General features: G+C 53.0%; 1 protein-coding gene across 2 annotated transcripts in view; it reads left to right on the forward strand.

The window, feature by feature from the left end:
• Nucleotides 1-11,641, forward strand: part of L3MBTL1 (L3MBTL histone methyl-lysine binding protein 1) — a gene marked incomplete at both ends in the record, with an annotated part of 29,502 nt that extends 17,861 nt beyond the window's left edge. Inside the window, 6 exons of one of the 2 annotated variants that reach the window (XM_082670339.1) lie at nucleotides 725-824; nucleotides 1,006-1,203; nucleotides 1,294-1,343; nucleotides 5,887-6,044; nucleotides 6,476-6,538; nucleotides 11,507-11,641. In XM_082670339.1, coding sequence (XP_082526465.1) covers nucleotides 725-824; nucleotides 1,006-1,203; nucleotides 1,294-1,343; nucleotides 5,887-6,044; nucleotides 6,476-6,538; nucleotides 11,507-11,641 — 704 coding nt within the window. The remainder of the gene's footprint in view (nucleotides 1-724; nucleotides 825-1,005; nucleotides 1,204-1,293; nucleotides 1,344-5,886; nucleotides 6,045-6,475; nucleotides 6,539-11,506) is intronic. The other variant, XM_082670340.1, reaches the window with a different exon arrangement.
• Between the last annotated feature and the right edge of the window lie 1,884 nt (nucleotides 11,642-13,525).

The following is a 13,525-nucleotide window of genomic DNA, read 5'->3' on the forward strand; positions in this document are numbered from 1 at the left end:
TTCTATAGCATGCCCACAGTGAGCTCTGGGGTCCCTCATCCTCCCCACCTCAGGGGTCTTTGCTACACATAGCAGTGCCTCTGGCCTCCCCAGTTTGCTGGGTTTGGAGCCTGGAGGTGTGAAGGGCCAAGCTCACTTGGGAGCATATGCTTAGGAGGTAGTTGTACCCCTGGGGAGTTCTCTCAGCGAATAGCAGAGCCACGCCGAGCATGCGCTGTGTTTGCTAAGGCAGTGTGGCTCCCTCAATCAGATCCTGGGCCCCTCAGCAGGCAGGGGTTAGAGGTCACCCACGTCTGTTTCACATGTGGTGTTGATTCTTCTTGATGGTTCTCTGCATGTGGGCAGAGCCTAAAAAAGGTCACCGAAGTCTTGGGGGTAAAACTGAGAAACACGAATAACATGCAAATCTGCCTGATGTGGCTTTCCGGGGCAGCTGTGCCCACACCGGCCCTGAGGTGCTCTCCCCAAGGGTTCTCCTCCTTTCAGAGAGTATGGCCTGCAGGTTTCCACAGAGAATATGAGAGCCAAGCCCTCATTCCCCCAAGAGGGGCTGACATCCATATCCACCCAGGAAGTGGTGTCCCAGCCTGGTTCAGGGCCCCTTGCACCTGGGGAACTGGTTCCTAGTCAGGGAGCTGACCTTCCCTGCCCTGCATGACTCCTCTCCCAGCCCCGCCCCCACCGCCAGGGCCCTGTGCTGACCCTTTTCTTCCTGCCCCTCCAGGACCCAGAGAGCCCAGCTCTGCCTCCCCTGGGGGCTGTCCCCCTCTCAGCTGTCGAAGCCTGCCACAGACCAGGACCTCCAAGTACAGCTTTCACCACCGGTGAGTGAAGGGCTCCTGCTAAGAGACCCTCGGGCATTGTTGCTCAGAGAGGGTCTGTTTTATACCCACTATGGGTGGCCGACCAGGGCCCACCCAGCCGCTCTCCTAATGGGGCCAGGGTTGGGAAGAGCTAAGTGGGAACTATCAGATTCAGCCCATCTTAAGCCTTCTTCTTCTCCAGAAAGTGCCCCACTCCTGGTTGTGATGGCTCTGGCCACGTCACAGGCAAGTTCACAGCCCACCACTGCCTCTCGGGCTGCCCGCTGGCCGAGAGGAACCAGAGCCGGCTGAAGGCAGAGCTGTCCGACACGGAGGCCTTGGCCCGTAAGAGGAACTTCTCGGGCTTCTCCCTAAGGAAGAAGCCTCGCCATCACAGCCGGTGCGGAGGGCAAGGGTGCAGGGCCTCGAGTCCTCCTGGGCCAGCCCAGGCCCTGATTCCCTGCCATGGACCTGGTCCCTCTCTCTCCAGGATCGGACGCCCTCCAAAGTATCAGAAGATCCCACAGGAAGATTTCCCGAGTGAGTCCTGGGCCAGTTATTCCTGTGTCCTCTGCCGCGTTCACAATGAGTACTTAGTAATTGGTGGGAGGAGTCACCAGGGGTGCCCAGAGCCGGAGAAGCTGGCAGGCAGGCCACCTCTGCATTCGAGATACTTGGGGATACAGAGCAGTGGCAAGACCACGGGTAGGGCCTTGAGCGACCTCGGATTCCAGCCCCTTTTTATCCCTGGTTTTGCTGTGATTTTCCAGGAAAGGCGCAGAGCCTCTCTGGACTTCTGGTTCGCTGTAAGGTGGGATGATGCCTCCAGCTCTGCTTTTCTCAATCTAGGCTTCCAGGGAGGGAGGCCTTGGCTGTCACTTTCTAGTGTGGCCTTGAGCAACTTAGTTAACATCTCTGAGCTTCAGTTTCCTCATTTGAAAACATGAATAATATCTGCCTTTCCAGTGTCAATTACCTGAAATAATAGTGGCTACTTTGCTGTTTATTGAGCACCTACTATGGGCCCAGCACCATTTCAGATGCTTTACCTATACCGTTGCTGACTCTCACAAGTGGTCGGTAACACAGATGTCATTCTCTCCTGAGAGAAGAGGAGTGAGAGGTTGGTAGAGTGAGGTCATTTGCCCAAGGTCATTCGCCTCATAAGGGGCTGAGCTGGGCTTCAAACTCAGGTCTGACTTCTCCTGCTATCGCTGCTGGTACAACAGACGTAAATTATCTGACCCACACGTCAGTTCACTTTTCCACCTCCTTTGTCTTAACTTGGCGGCAACAGCCAAGTACCACAGACTGGGTGGCTTCAACAGAAGTGTACTTTCTCACACTTGTGGAGGCTGGAGGCCCAAGCTCAAAGGATCAACAGGTTTGGTTTCTTCTGAGGCCTCTCTCCTTGGCGTACAGACAGCCACCTTCCTGCTTGTGTCCCACATGGTCTTTGCTCTATGCCTGTGTGCCCCCAGGGTCTCTCCATGTCTCCAAAATTCCTTTTCTTATAAGGATACCAGACAGATTGGATTAGGGTCCACCTTATCAGCCTCATTTTAACTTAATCACCTCTTTAAAGGCCCTTTCTCCAAATACAGTGGCATTCTGAGGTACTGGAGATTAGAGCTTTAACATATCAATTGGAAGGGGTATGGGACACAGCTCAAGCCCATGGCTCCAAGGGGAGGGACAAGGTGACCGAGCCCTCCACTGCGTGATGACTTCATCTATATCTTCAGCCACCGGCATAGGTCCTGATACACAGTCCTGATCCCCTGACACACGTGCTGGGGATCTTGTTTCAGTTGAGTTGAATGCGCATCATTTTTTTTTGTTAGATAGGTAATTTTTTTGGCCACGCCTGGGGGCACACGGGATCTTAGTTCCCCGACGAGGGATCGAACCTGGGCCCCTTGCAGTGGAAGCACAGAGTCCTAACCACTGGACCGCCAGGGAATTCCCTGAATGCACATCACTTTAAGGCAAGAAGAGACCTTGAGAAATCACCTGGATCAATGCACAATTTCTGGGCAGGACCCAGGCTATTCCAGTTCTTCAGGAACAGTCTCTGTAACCCGGGCAGTATGAGCACAGAGATTTAAAGCACAACCTCAAGGCAGACTGCCTTTTACATGCTGTGACAGCTTGAGCAGAAGCCACCTCTCCGAGCCTCAGCTTCCTCATCTGTAAAATGCTAATAATAATAGTGCCAATCTTAAAAGGTGGTGAGAGGCTTAAATGAGGTGGTCCATGTGAAGTGCTCGATAACCTGCGGGAATCATTAGTCCTGATGTCTTGCCTGACTCCCTCTTGCTGCTGTTCCATACTGTTTCCTCTTGGTAGAAACAGAAGGCAATTCCCGCAGCCTCAGGCCTGAGTGAGGCGGGTCTTGGCCTGCCTCCCGGCCCTCAGAGTGGGGACTTTCAGAGATGGGACTGCCGTGGGCACCTCTTCTATCCCATCCTGGTACACCTTGTTGGCTTCCATGTTCTGACTGCCAGAGGGCTCTTGCCTAATGTGTTCATTCCAGAATTATCCTGAGAACTCTTCCCACAGACTGAGGCTGTGGCCCAGATTGGACCGGGAAGGACTCACCCAAGGCCTGAAACACTTCAGGGACAGGGTGGGGGACAGAGCCCAGGCCTCTGACCTCTGGGCAGAGCTCCCCATTCCACCAGCTGGCTCTCCCAGAGGGGACACTTGTCACTCTGGATTTCATTCCGGAGGAGTCTTCTCACGCATCCGTGGGTAGACCTCCTCCCTGTGGGTTTGCTGGGAAACAGCTCCCTGGGGGAGACCGCCTGGAGAGGACAGGCCTCAGCTGTGCTCACTCTGTTCGCAGGGCCGTTCACGCCCCATGAGTGTCAGCTGTTGGAAGGAATGAGGAAACAGCAGTGATTTCCTTACCCAACCAGTTTATTTACAGATGGAGAAACTGAGGCCCATGTTAAATGACCTGCCCAGGACTAATGAGCAAGTTAGTAAGGAACTAACCCCATTTCCTGATTCTGAATCCAGTTTGTGTTTTCTATTATACTGCATTAACCCCACTGCCCCCCGCACCGTGGTTCCCCTGCCTTTCCACAGTGCCTATTCAGCACACTGTTATTAACCTCCAATAATAATAGTGCTATAGACTGAACGTTTGTATCCCCCCCCAAATTCATATGTTGAAACTTAATCCCCAGTGTCACGGTATTTGGGGTGGGGCCTTTGGGAGGTGATTAGGTCATGAGGATGGAGCCCTTGAGAATGGGATTAGTGCCCTTATAAGAGACCCCTTGCCCCTTCTGCCGTGTGAAGACACAGTGAGAAGATGGCAGCCTGTGGGTCAGGAAGCAGACCTTCACCAGATATCGAATCTGTTGGTGCCTTGATCTGGGACTTCCAGCCTGTAGTACTGTGAGGAATACATTTCTGTTGCTTTTAAGCCAAAAAAAAAAAAGAACAAGAGGAGCTGTTTCTGACCTGCAGCTAGATGTTTTGCAGTTAGATAAGATATCACGGGTGCCTGCAAAAGCTCCTGTCCTGTGCTCTGGGGAAGAAAGATACGGAGCAGCACAGCTCCCAGATTCCTCGCCAGCGTACACGGAGCACCAGACACAGGGCTTCAGAGAGGGGCACCTGGTGGACAGGAGGCCAGACCTGAGGGCAGGTAAATGAAGGGCTGGTGGCAGTGGCTGTCACAGGAGATCCGGGGTGCACCCCAGATGGGTTTGGGCTGATGAGCAGAGAGGCCGCAGGCAGGCTGAGTTACAGAAGAACAGTCAGTGGGGCTGGAAACGGGATCCCAGAGACTCTGAGGGTGATCGTGAGGTGCAAGGAGTCAGGGTGAAAGGCTGACGCGAAGAGGAGGGATGCAAGGACAATGTGATGAGCAGGGTGGGCCTGCAAGAGGAGGGCAGTGGGGGGCCGCGTTCACGAGAGTCTAGAGTTACCACCTGAACAGGATGGAGCCAGCTGTCTTGGATTCTGGGCAGAGGCAGGGCAAGCCCCATGGGACAGTGGCCATGTGGCCCATCCAAGGCAGGTAAGGTGGGTAGGGACCAGGTTTGCCAGGGTGGCCAGAAGTAGATGAAGTCCAAGCAGACAGCCACCAAGCCTGGCCAAAGAGGAAGCCAGGTGGAACAGGGCCACTCACCAAATCGAAGAGCCGCTTGGAGGCTGGAGTCGGGAGCCAGGGGTTCCAGGAACAGATCAGGAAGCAGAGGGACAGGCAGCATGCCGAGTGGGTCAGGGGTCACCCCAGATGTGCCTGAGTAGACCGGGGTCTGGTGCGCAGAGAATAAACTAGACCCGGCTGGGGACGTAGTGGGGAGGAGTGGAGCTTGAGACAGAGGCAGCAGGTAGCAGGTGCGTGTCAGGCTGGGCAGGCTGATCCTGATTCTCAAACAGGATCCCCCTGAGGCTGCAAGAATGGGGGCCCAAAAGGACTTAGGAAAAGGAGGACAAGCAGAATGGACTTTTTTTTTTTTTTTTTTGCGGTACGCGGGCCTCTCACTGTTGTGGCCTCTCCCGTTGCGGAGCACAGGCTCCGGACGCGCAGGCTCAGCGGCCATGGCTCACGGGCCCAGCCGCTCCGCGGCATGTGGGATCTTCCCGGACCGGGGCATGACCCCGTGTCCCCTGCATCGGCAGGCGGACAATCAACTACTGCGCCGCCAGGGAAGCCCCAGAATGGACTTTTGATGTCCGGGCTGAGGTTGCTTGGATGTTGGGGGCCGTTTTGATGCAAGGTATCTAGCGGTGTTTCTGGGATGCTGCAGCAGATCCAGGAGAGAAGAGCATCCTCGAAGGGCCCAGGGTGATGCAGCCTCAGAAGGATGGGGGTGGGGTCATCCTACACAGTCTGTAACGTGAGGAACCCACTTTACCCCAAGGGGCGAGCCCTGGATGAGGAGTCAGGAGATCTGGATCACCCTCTTGGCTCTGCAGGGCTATCCGAAAGGGGCCGTGGTCCTGCCCACTCTGCCAGCCAGTCTCTCAGGTGGCCTGGGGATGAGCGGGCTTCAGAGACCAGGTTAGCCTTTGGCCTTGGCCGCCAGCCTCTGCTTCTGCCTCTGCCTCTGCCTTCCAGCACTGACCACTGACGTCATGCACCAGTCCCTCTTCATGTCGGCCCTGTCGGCCCACCCCGACCGGTCACTATCAGCGTGCTGGGAGCAGCACCGCAAGCTCCTACCAGGAGTGGCGGGCATCTCGGCCTCGACAGTCGCCAAGTGGACCATCAATGAGGTGAGGACCCCTCCCTCTTCCTCCTCCTCTGCTTTGCCCTCACCGCACCCTGGCAGGAGGGCTCAGGAAAGGCCCCTGTCGGGCAGAGGCCCACACTGCTCCTGACTCAACCTCCTGCGGTCCACAGTCCCTCCCAGCTGCTCAGTGGGGGCCTTGGGGGGGACTGAGGGACTGTCTGATAGGCCCATCCTAGTGCATGGGGAGGAGGGCGTGTTGCTAGTCTAGCAGGAGAGACAGGCTCAGGCCTGGGCCTCGGGAGCAAGGGGCCCCACCTCGCTCACTCAGCAGCACAGAGATGCAAGATCCTCTTAGGCTGATAAGAAAAAGCAACACTGCCATAGCCCAGGAGGCACCAAGGCCGGGTAGGCCGGCCTCCTCCCTCCTCTCCCAAGCCCCGTCGCCTTGGCAACACGTCTTCTTTGGTTTCCAAGGTCTTCGGCTTTGTTCAGACCCTGACAGGTTGTGAGGACCAAGCACGGCTCTTCAAAGATGAGGTAAGGTGCAAAGCGCAGGGTGGGGACAGGAGGGTCACCATCGTTGAGATAGCAGGATGCAGGAGCCCTCCCCAGCACTGCCCCCAGCTAGAGAGGGCCCTCTGTCATCCCACCTAGGGGGACCAGTCATAGTGACCCACGTCTCTGGGAAAAATCTGGTACACACCATGGCCCAGCTTGGGAACCAAACCCTCTGTTCAGACCGTCCTCAGGAAGGGAAACCATCCTGGAAACAGGATTCCATTCACAACAGAAATTGTGCTCTCTGCTCGAACTTTTGTTTTCCAAACTTAGCTTCCTCAATGCCAGTCAATTAAAGTGTATTTTGACTGGCACAGCTATTGCCATTTACTGCAAGGATCCTAACACACACTTAAAATTAAGACCCAAAAGCTTACCGAAGTTGAGAAGCAGTGAACTGTAGGTGAAAGACCACTAGTTTTGTGGACAGGTGGGTTTGAATCCTAGTTCTGCTGGTTGGAGCTCTTTTGAGTCTGCATCTTCTCATCCGTGAGGTAGAGGTGGGGAGTTCCCTGGTGGTCTAGTGGTTAGGATTTGGTGCTTTCACTGTCATGGCCCAGGATCAATCCCTGATTGGAGAACTGAGATCCCATAAGCCATGCAGCATGGCCAAAAAAATAGAGATAAAATGGGTATAATGATGACTGCCTCGCAGGGCCATGTGAGCGCTGGAAATGATGAGTGGATCACTATACCAGAATGTCTAGTGTAACTATATCGTCAGCATCTATATTATTATCTACCAATGCTGTAGAGTAATATACAAATCACATCACTATAGCCACATGCCTGATACAGGGAGAGCTCAATCCATGGTGTTTCTGGCTTTCAATGTGTAGTTGTCCTCAAATAAAGAGCTTTATCGTGACTCGCCTAATTCGTAGAGTTTGAAATTGGAAGGGACCTTTCAGTTCATTTAGGTCTTCCTTCCAAAGAATACACATACCCCCCTTAACCCAAGAGAGCGTGGTTTCAGCTCCCCATAGATGCCAGGTCAGGTGCCCAGGAGAAAGAAGTATATTCCTCTTTCCCTGGAAGAATCTCTTTATCCAGGCCCAACACAGCCAGTTTCTTCATTGCCCCTTGGGTGGTGGCGCTCCCAAACTCCTCCCCGCTCTGGGTGCTTGCCTTCTGGGTTGTTGATCTTCTTATCAGAATGTGTCTATGCCGCAAGTTTCAGATGCCGTCTGACCAACACAGAACACACTGGGCTGCTGCTCCCCTGTATGTCTGATGCTTTTGTTTTTAAAAAGGCTTTATTTTTTTTTAGAGCAGTTTTAGGTTCAAGGAGAATTGAGAGGAAGGTACAGAGAGTTCCCACGTACCCCCTGCCCCCTACACATGCACAACCTCCCCCATTATCAGCATCCCCACCAGAGTGGGACCTTTGTTACAACCTATGAACTGACACCTAGATGTTTTGTTTTCTTAATGGAGGTAAAATATGCATGGAATTAAATGCACACATCTTAAAAGTACAGTTCGACAAGTTTCGTGGACTGTATACACCCTGAACCCAACATGTCAATCAAGATATAAAACATTTCCCTCATACCAGAAAGTTCTTTCCTGGCCCCTTTCTTCAGCTCTCATAGGCAACCACTGTTCTCATTTCTAGCACCATAAACTGGTTTTACCTGTTCTTGAACTTCACATAAGTGGAATCATACAGCACGTACTCTTTTGCGTTTGTCTCTCTTCAGTGTGATGTTTTGCAGGTTCATGCATGTTACAGTGTACACCAGCAATTAGCTCCTTTTTATTTCTGAGCAGTGCTCTGTTTTATGAAAATCCCACAGTTCTGTTAGTGGGCATTTGCATTGTTTTCTCCTTCTCCATATTTGAACCCTATGTTTTTGTTGGCAAAACTTAAGTTTGCACTAGCTTTATTACAGCCACGTCACACCAGTTTGGAGTTCATCAAAGTCCCCCAAGTGCCTTTTCTGTCAATTATCTATTATAGTCTAACCAAATTTTCCAGTGTGTTCCTTGTACCACTGGGGGTTTTTTTTTGTTTGTTTGTTTTTTTAGCCTAATGTAAAACTTTACATTTATCCCTATTAAATGTTCTCTCGTTGGTTTCATAGTCTCATTGTTTTAAATCTTGATTCTGTCATCTCTGATATTCATAGGGCTTTCCAGCCTCACACAACTTGTACATTTGAAAACTAAGCTTTCTGTGTCTTCCACCAAGTCTTCACCGCATGTGTTTAATGAGACAGAGCAGAAGCACGTGACACCCATTAGAGATCTTCCTGTAGGTGACAGCAGGTCACAAATCAACGCTCTTTGAGTGCAGTGGTTTAGCCAGCTGTGGAATCACCCCAGAGTTTGATCCTTGGGCATCCTCCCCTTTTTAGGAAAAGGTCCATCTCTCCCAGGAATATCTACTGTGTATCTCAGTTCAGCATGATCTGTGAAACAAAAAAGCAATGGCAAAAGCGGGGAAGGTGTGCTGGTGGCCCACGGGCATCAAATAGAGTCTCAGGGTGGAGGAGGACCTTTGCAGGGTCTGAGGATTACCTTCTCCGGGATCTGGTCCATGTCATCCATTTCCCCAGGGAGGACCGTGCTCCAAGGAATGGGCTTTCTCTGGCTGAACTGATGCTTTCAGGGACATGAGTCAGGATTCTTTCCAGCCAGGACGCAGACCGTTCATTAGAGGGATGCTTCATGAGTGAGAAATTAGAGCATATCGGATAGATGGTCTTAGGGGTAGTCTGTTCAGTCTGGTGGTTGGCACTGATGGGCCTAAGAAAAGTCTGCTCAGTCCTCCCTTTGTCACCTTTATTGTAGCTCTCATGTATTTGTTTAACTTACTCGGCAAATAATTATTGAAGTCTGCTGTGTGCCTGGCCCAGCATCATGTGATGAGGGCAAATTCCTTAGTCTTTCTGCCTCAGTTTCCTCACCTGTAAAATGGGGGTAATTAATACTGGTACTGCTTCAGAGGGGTGCTGTGAGAATTATTAAATCAGTTAATATACGAAAAGTGTTTAAGAACAGTGTTGGCCATATAAGAAACACCATAGAAGTGTTTTGTTTGCCATGATTCTTAAGGAGGGAGCATAGGAGGGATGATACCTTTTCAAAAAAGGGGTCCCAGTACCCAGAGGAGGGGATTCTTCAGGCCAAATGGTGGGACCAGGAGCCACATGGCCCTCCTGCCTAGAGGCTCCGCAGCCCAGCCAGGCCCACCCGCTGAGAGAAAAGGCCCTTGTGCTCACCATACCCCACCTCTAGCCCCATCTCCCGCCCTGGCTGTCTGCATCTCTTTCCCTCCTCCACAATGGGCTTCTTCCCTCCCTTTCCCTACCCATCTCCCTATCCCGGAGAATTAACAATTATTTGCTTCACCTTTTTTTTTTTTTTTTTTTTTTTTTTTTTTTTTGCGGTACGCGGGCCTCTCACTGCTGTGGCCTCTCCCGTTGCGGAGCACAGGCTCTGGACACGCAGGCTCAGCGGCCATAGCTCACGGGCCCAGCCGCTCCGCGGCATGTGGGATCTTCCCAGACCAAGGCACGAACCCGTGTCCCCTGCATCGGCAGGCAGACTCTCAACCACTGCGCCACCAGGGAAGCCCTGCTTCACCTATTTTTAGATGAAGCAGGTTGTTTTTGTTTTTTTTTTAAGAAAGGTTATTTTATTTATTTATTTAGGGCTGCATTGGGTCTTTGGTGCTGCACGTGGGCTTTCTCTAGTTGCGTCGAGCAGGGGCTGCGCTTCGTTGCGGTGTGTGGGCTTCTCATCACGGTGGCTTCTCTTGTTGTGGAGCACGGGCTCCAGGCTCACGGGCTTCAGTAGTTGTGGCTCGTGGGCTTAGTTGCTCCGCGGCACGTGGGATCCTCCCGGACTAGGGCTCGAACCCGTGTCCCCTGCATTGGCAGGCGGATTCTTAACCACCGCGCCACCAGGGAGGTCCCAGATGAAGTAGTTTTAAGTAGATAATGGCCATCATGACATGTCACCCCTGAGTACTTCAGCACGCATCTCTAAAAACTAAAGTCTTTCTCCACATAACCACAACCTTGTAATCCCACTGAACAAGTGGACAGTAGCTCCTTTATATCACCTAATACCCAGCCCGTATTCAAATTTCTCTGCTCGTGCCCAGAGTATCTTTTGCAGTTGGTGTTTTTGAGCCAGGACCCAAGCAAGGTCCACACAGTTGGTTTGGGTTGTTATGTCTCTTAAATATCTTCTATTCTAGAATAGTTTCCTCTCCTTTTTTTTTTTTTAATTTTTTTTTTGTGTGTGTGACATTGGAAACAGTCTTGGTGAATGTGAACTTCTAGATCTGTCTCACTGCTTCCTCGTGGTGTCGTTTAACTAGGTCCACTCTCCCCTGTGTTTCTTATAAACTGGACGTCAGGTGCAGAGCTTGCTTAGATTCAGATTTCATCTCTCTTTTTCTCTCTTCCTCTCTTCCTTCCCCGCTGCCCCTTCCTTCTCAGGAATAGCTCATAGGTAACATGGTAGCGCTCAGCCTGCAGCACGTGGGAATGCCTTCGGTGTCTGCTTATTTACTATTCGCAGTGCCAAGATTGACCCTTATGTGGGCACAGCAACAGCAGGTATTTTGAAGCCGCTGTCAGTGAGGACTCAGAGGACATTATGTAAACACATACTGAAATCCAGACCAGCCAGCAGAAAGAGACAGAGCTAGAGCACATGTGCGTGCATGTGTGTGTGTGTGTCTGTGTGTGGACGTGGGGAAACCAGTGGATATCTTTCTTTCCTTCTCTCTCCCCATTGCTGTCTTCCCTTTTTCCTTCCTCCCTCCCTTGTCCTTTCTCCTCCCTCTCCCCCTCCCTCCTGTTTCCCTTCCCCCCATCTGTCCTTTACTCCTATTTTCTTTCTCCCTCTCCACTCCCCACACACACCCCCTCCTTCCCCGTGACCCTCTCCACCTTCTCCGCTTTCCACCTCCCTCCTGCAACTCCTCAGATGATTGACGGCGAGGCCTTCCTTTTGCTGACACAGGCGGACATTGTGAAGATCATGAGTGTCAAGCTGGGCCCAGCCTTGAAGATCTATAACGCCATTCTCATGTTCAAAAACGCCGACGACACCTTAAAGTGACCGGCTCAGGGCTGGTCTCTTAAATATCTCCCTCCGCAGCTGCTGCTTCCTTCCCGGCTTGAGTTCCTCACATCCCATCCGTGCCCCTGCCACCCTCTGTCCCTTATCAGGGGTGGTCCTTCTCTCCGGGGCTGCCTTGTACAAGGCCCAGGGAAGCAGAGGAGCCCTGAGGAGGATGGAGTCCTAGCCCCCGAGTCCTAGAGCTCATCTGCCACCGGGCACACCGGTGAGGGTGAGACTGGGCGGGGAGAGCGCCACTGATGGAGAAGTTTGAAGGTGCCCCACCCATGGCGGCCCCGCATCTCCAGCGACTTGTTTCATCACCAAAGGGTCTTTCTCTCAGCCGTTAAGAACAGTCTGGTAGAACAGGAGTCCTCCAACCTGAGGCCCTTTTCTCTTTGGCATCTCTCTGCGCTCTTGCTTCCTTGTTCCCTTTCCTCCTATCAGGAAGCGACCCTGCCGAAAATGTATTTATTCAAAAAGACACCTCCCCTCTTTCTGTCTGCTGGTTTTGCTGCCCACATTCTGCTGCCTGGTTTCCTGGGCACGGCCCAGCCAGACCCCGCTGGCTCTTCCCCCTTAGACGGGTGAGCCCCAGAGGTATGTCTTCATAGGATCCATTGGGAGGCTTTGGCTGCCTTTCTCTCTTTTTTGCCTGGAAGTGGGGGATTCTGAGCCAGGATGCCTTCTTCAACACACCCAGTTCTGGACCACATGGTATTTTAGTGTCCCATGCCCTGTCCTGTTTCCAGTAGAGCGGGTGGTCAGAACCTGTTTAACTTCTGTAGCAGAGGTTAAGGCTCCACGATGTCCCCCTTACACCCCTTCTGTGTCAAGTGTGGAGAAGAGGCACCCTGGCTGGCTAGGTGGCCGAGGCCAGCCCCAGGGTACATCATATAACCTCGGGCCTTGGGCCAGCGGGGCAGTCCGGCAGGCATGGTGGCTTTCAAAGCTGGGTATTGCATCCTTCTCTGCAGCCGTGGGTCTCAGCCAACGTGTTGCCCGGGGGGTGAGGGCCTTGTGCCTGCCAGGCCTCCTGCCGTGGGGATGTAGCACGCTACCTGGCACATACACCCCATGGCATCACATTCAACCTGTCTTGGGGAGTCTTACAAACACCCCTTGAAGTTGGGAGTTGGGAAGAAGGTGAATTCTATCTTTGATGTCTCCATGTCCCTTAAGCCTCTCTTACCACTCTCCATCTGTCTTGCACTGCCAGCCAGGTGCCTGCCAGGGCTCTGGGACTTTGACCTTTCTGTCCAGGAGGGGGCCTAGCCTCCACTGAGCCACTGCCAAACCCGCCTCCCAGCCTGCAGGGGCGGGGGCAGAGGCCACGGCAAGAGCCAGCCCCACACGTGGAGGTGCGGAGCCGCCGCCAAGCTCCTGTGGAGCCAGGGGCCTTCCCCAGACCCCCTCCCGTCCATCATGTGATGTGTACGTGCGGGTGCGTGTAGGGCACTCTTGGAAGTGTTTGACAGGGTGCAGGTGTGAGCCTCGGTGCTGGGAAAATGTCAAGGGCTATTATTGTTAAAATATGAAGCTTTATCTTTGGGAAACCCAAAGCTCTGTTGAGTCCCTGCCCCAGTCCAGGAGGGAACCTTCTCTCACAGAGGCAGCTTGGCCAGGGCAGCCATTCAGCTCCCCCAGCTGAGCTGCCGCAGGGCCGCAGACGGTCCTCAGAGGCTCTGCCTTCCTGGGAGGGCTCGGCCAGGCCCTGCCTCGGGCTGGGGGCTGGGTTTACGAGGCTTGGGGCCCCCTTGGCCAGGAGTAAGGCAGAGCGAGCTGAGCCTCTCTCTCTTGGTTGCTTGGGTGGCAGTAAAACCCACCAGCTCCGTGGCCTCGTCTGCTCCTTGTGAAACTGGGGAGAGATGCTCGTTGACTCTG

This window comes from Grampus griseus (assembly GCF_964374135.1).
Source record: "Grampus griseus genome assembly, chromosome: 14".
Taxonomy (NCBI): Eukaryota; Metazoa; Chordata; class Mammalia; order Artiodactyla; family Delphinidae; genus Grampus; species Grampus griseus.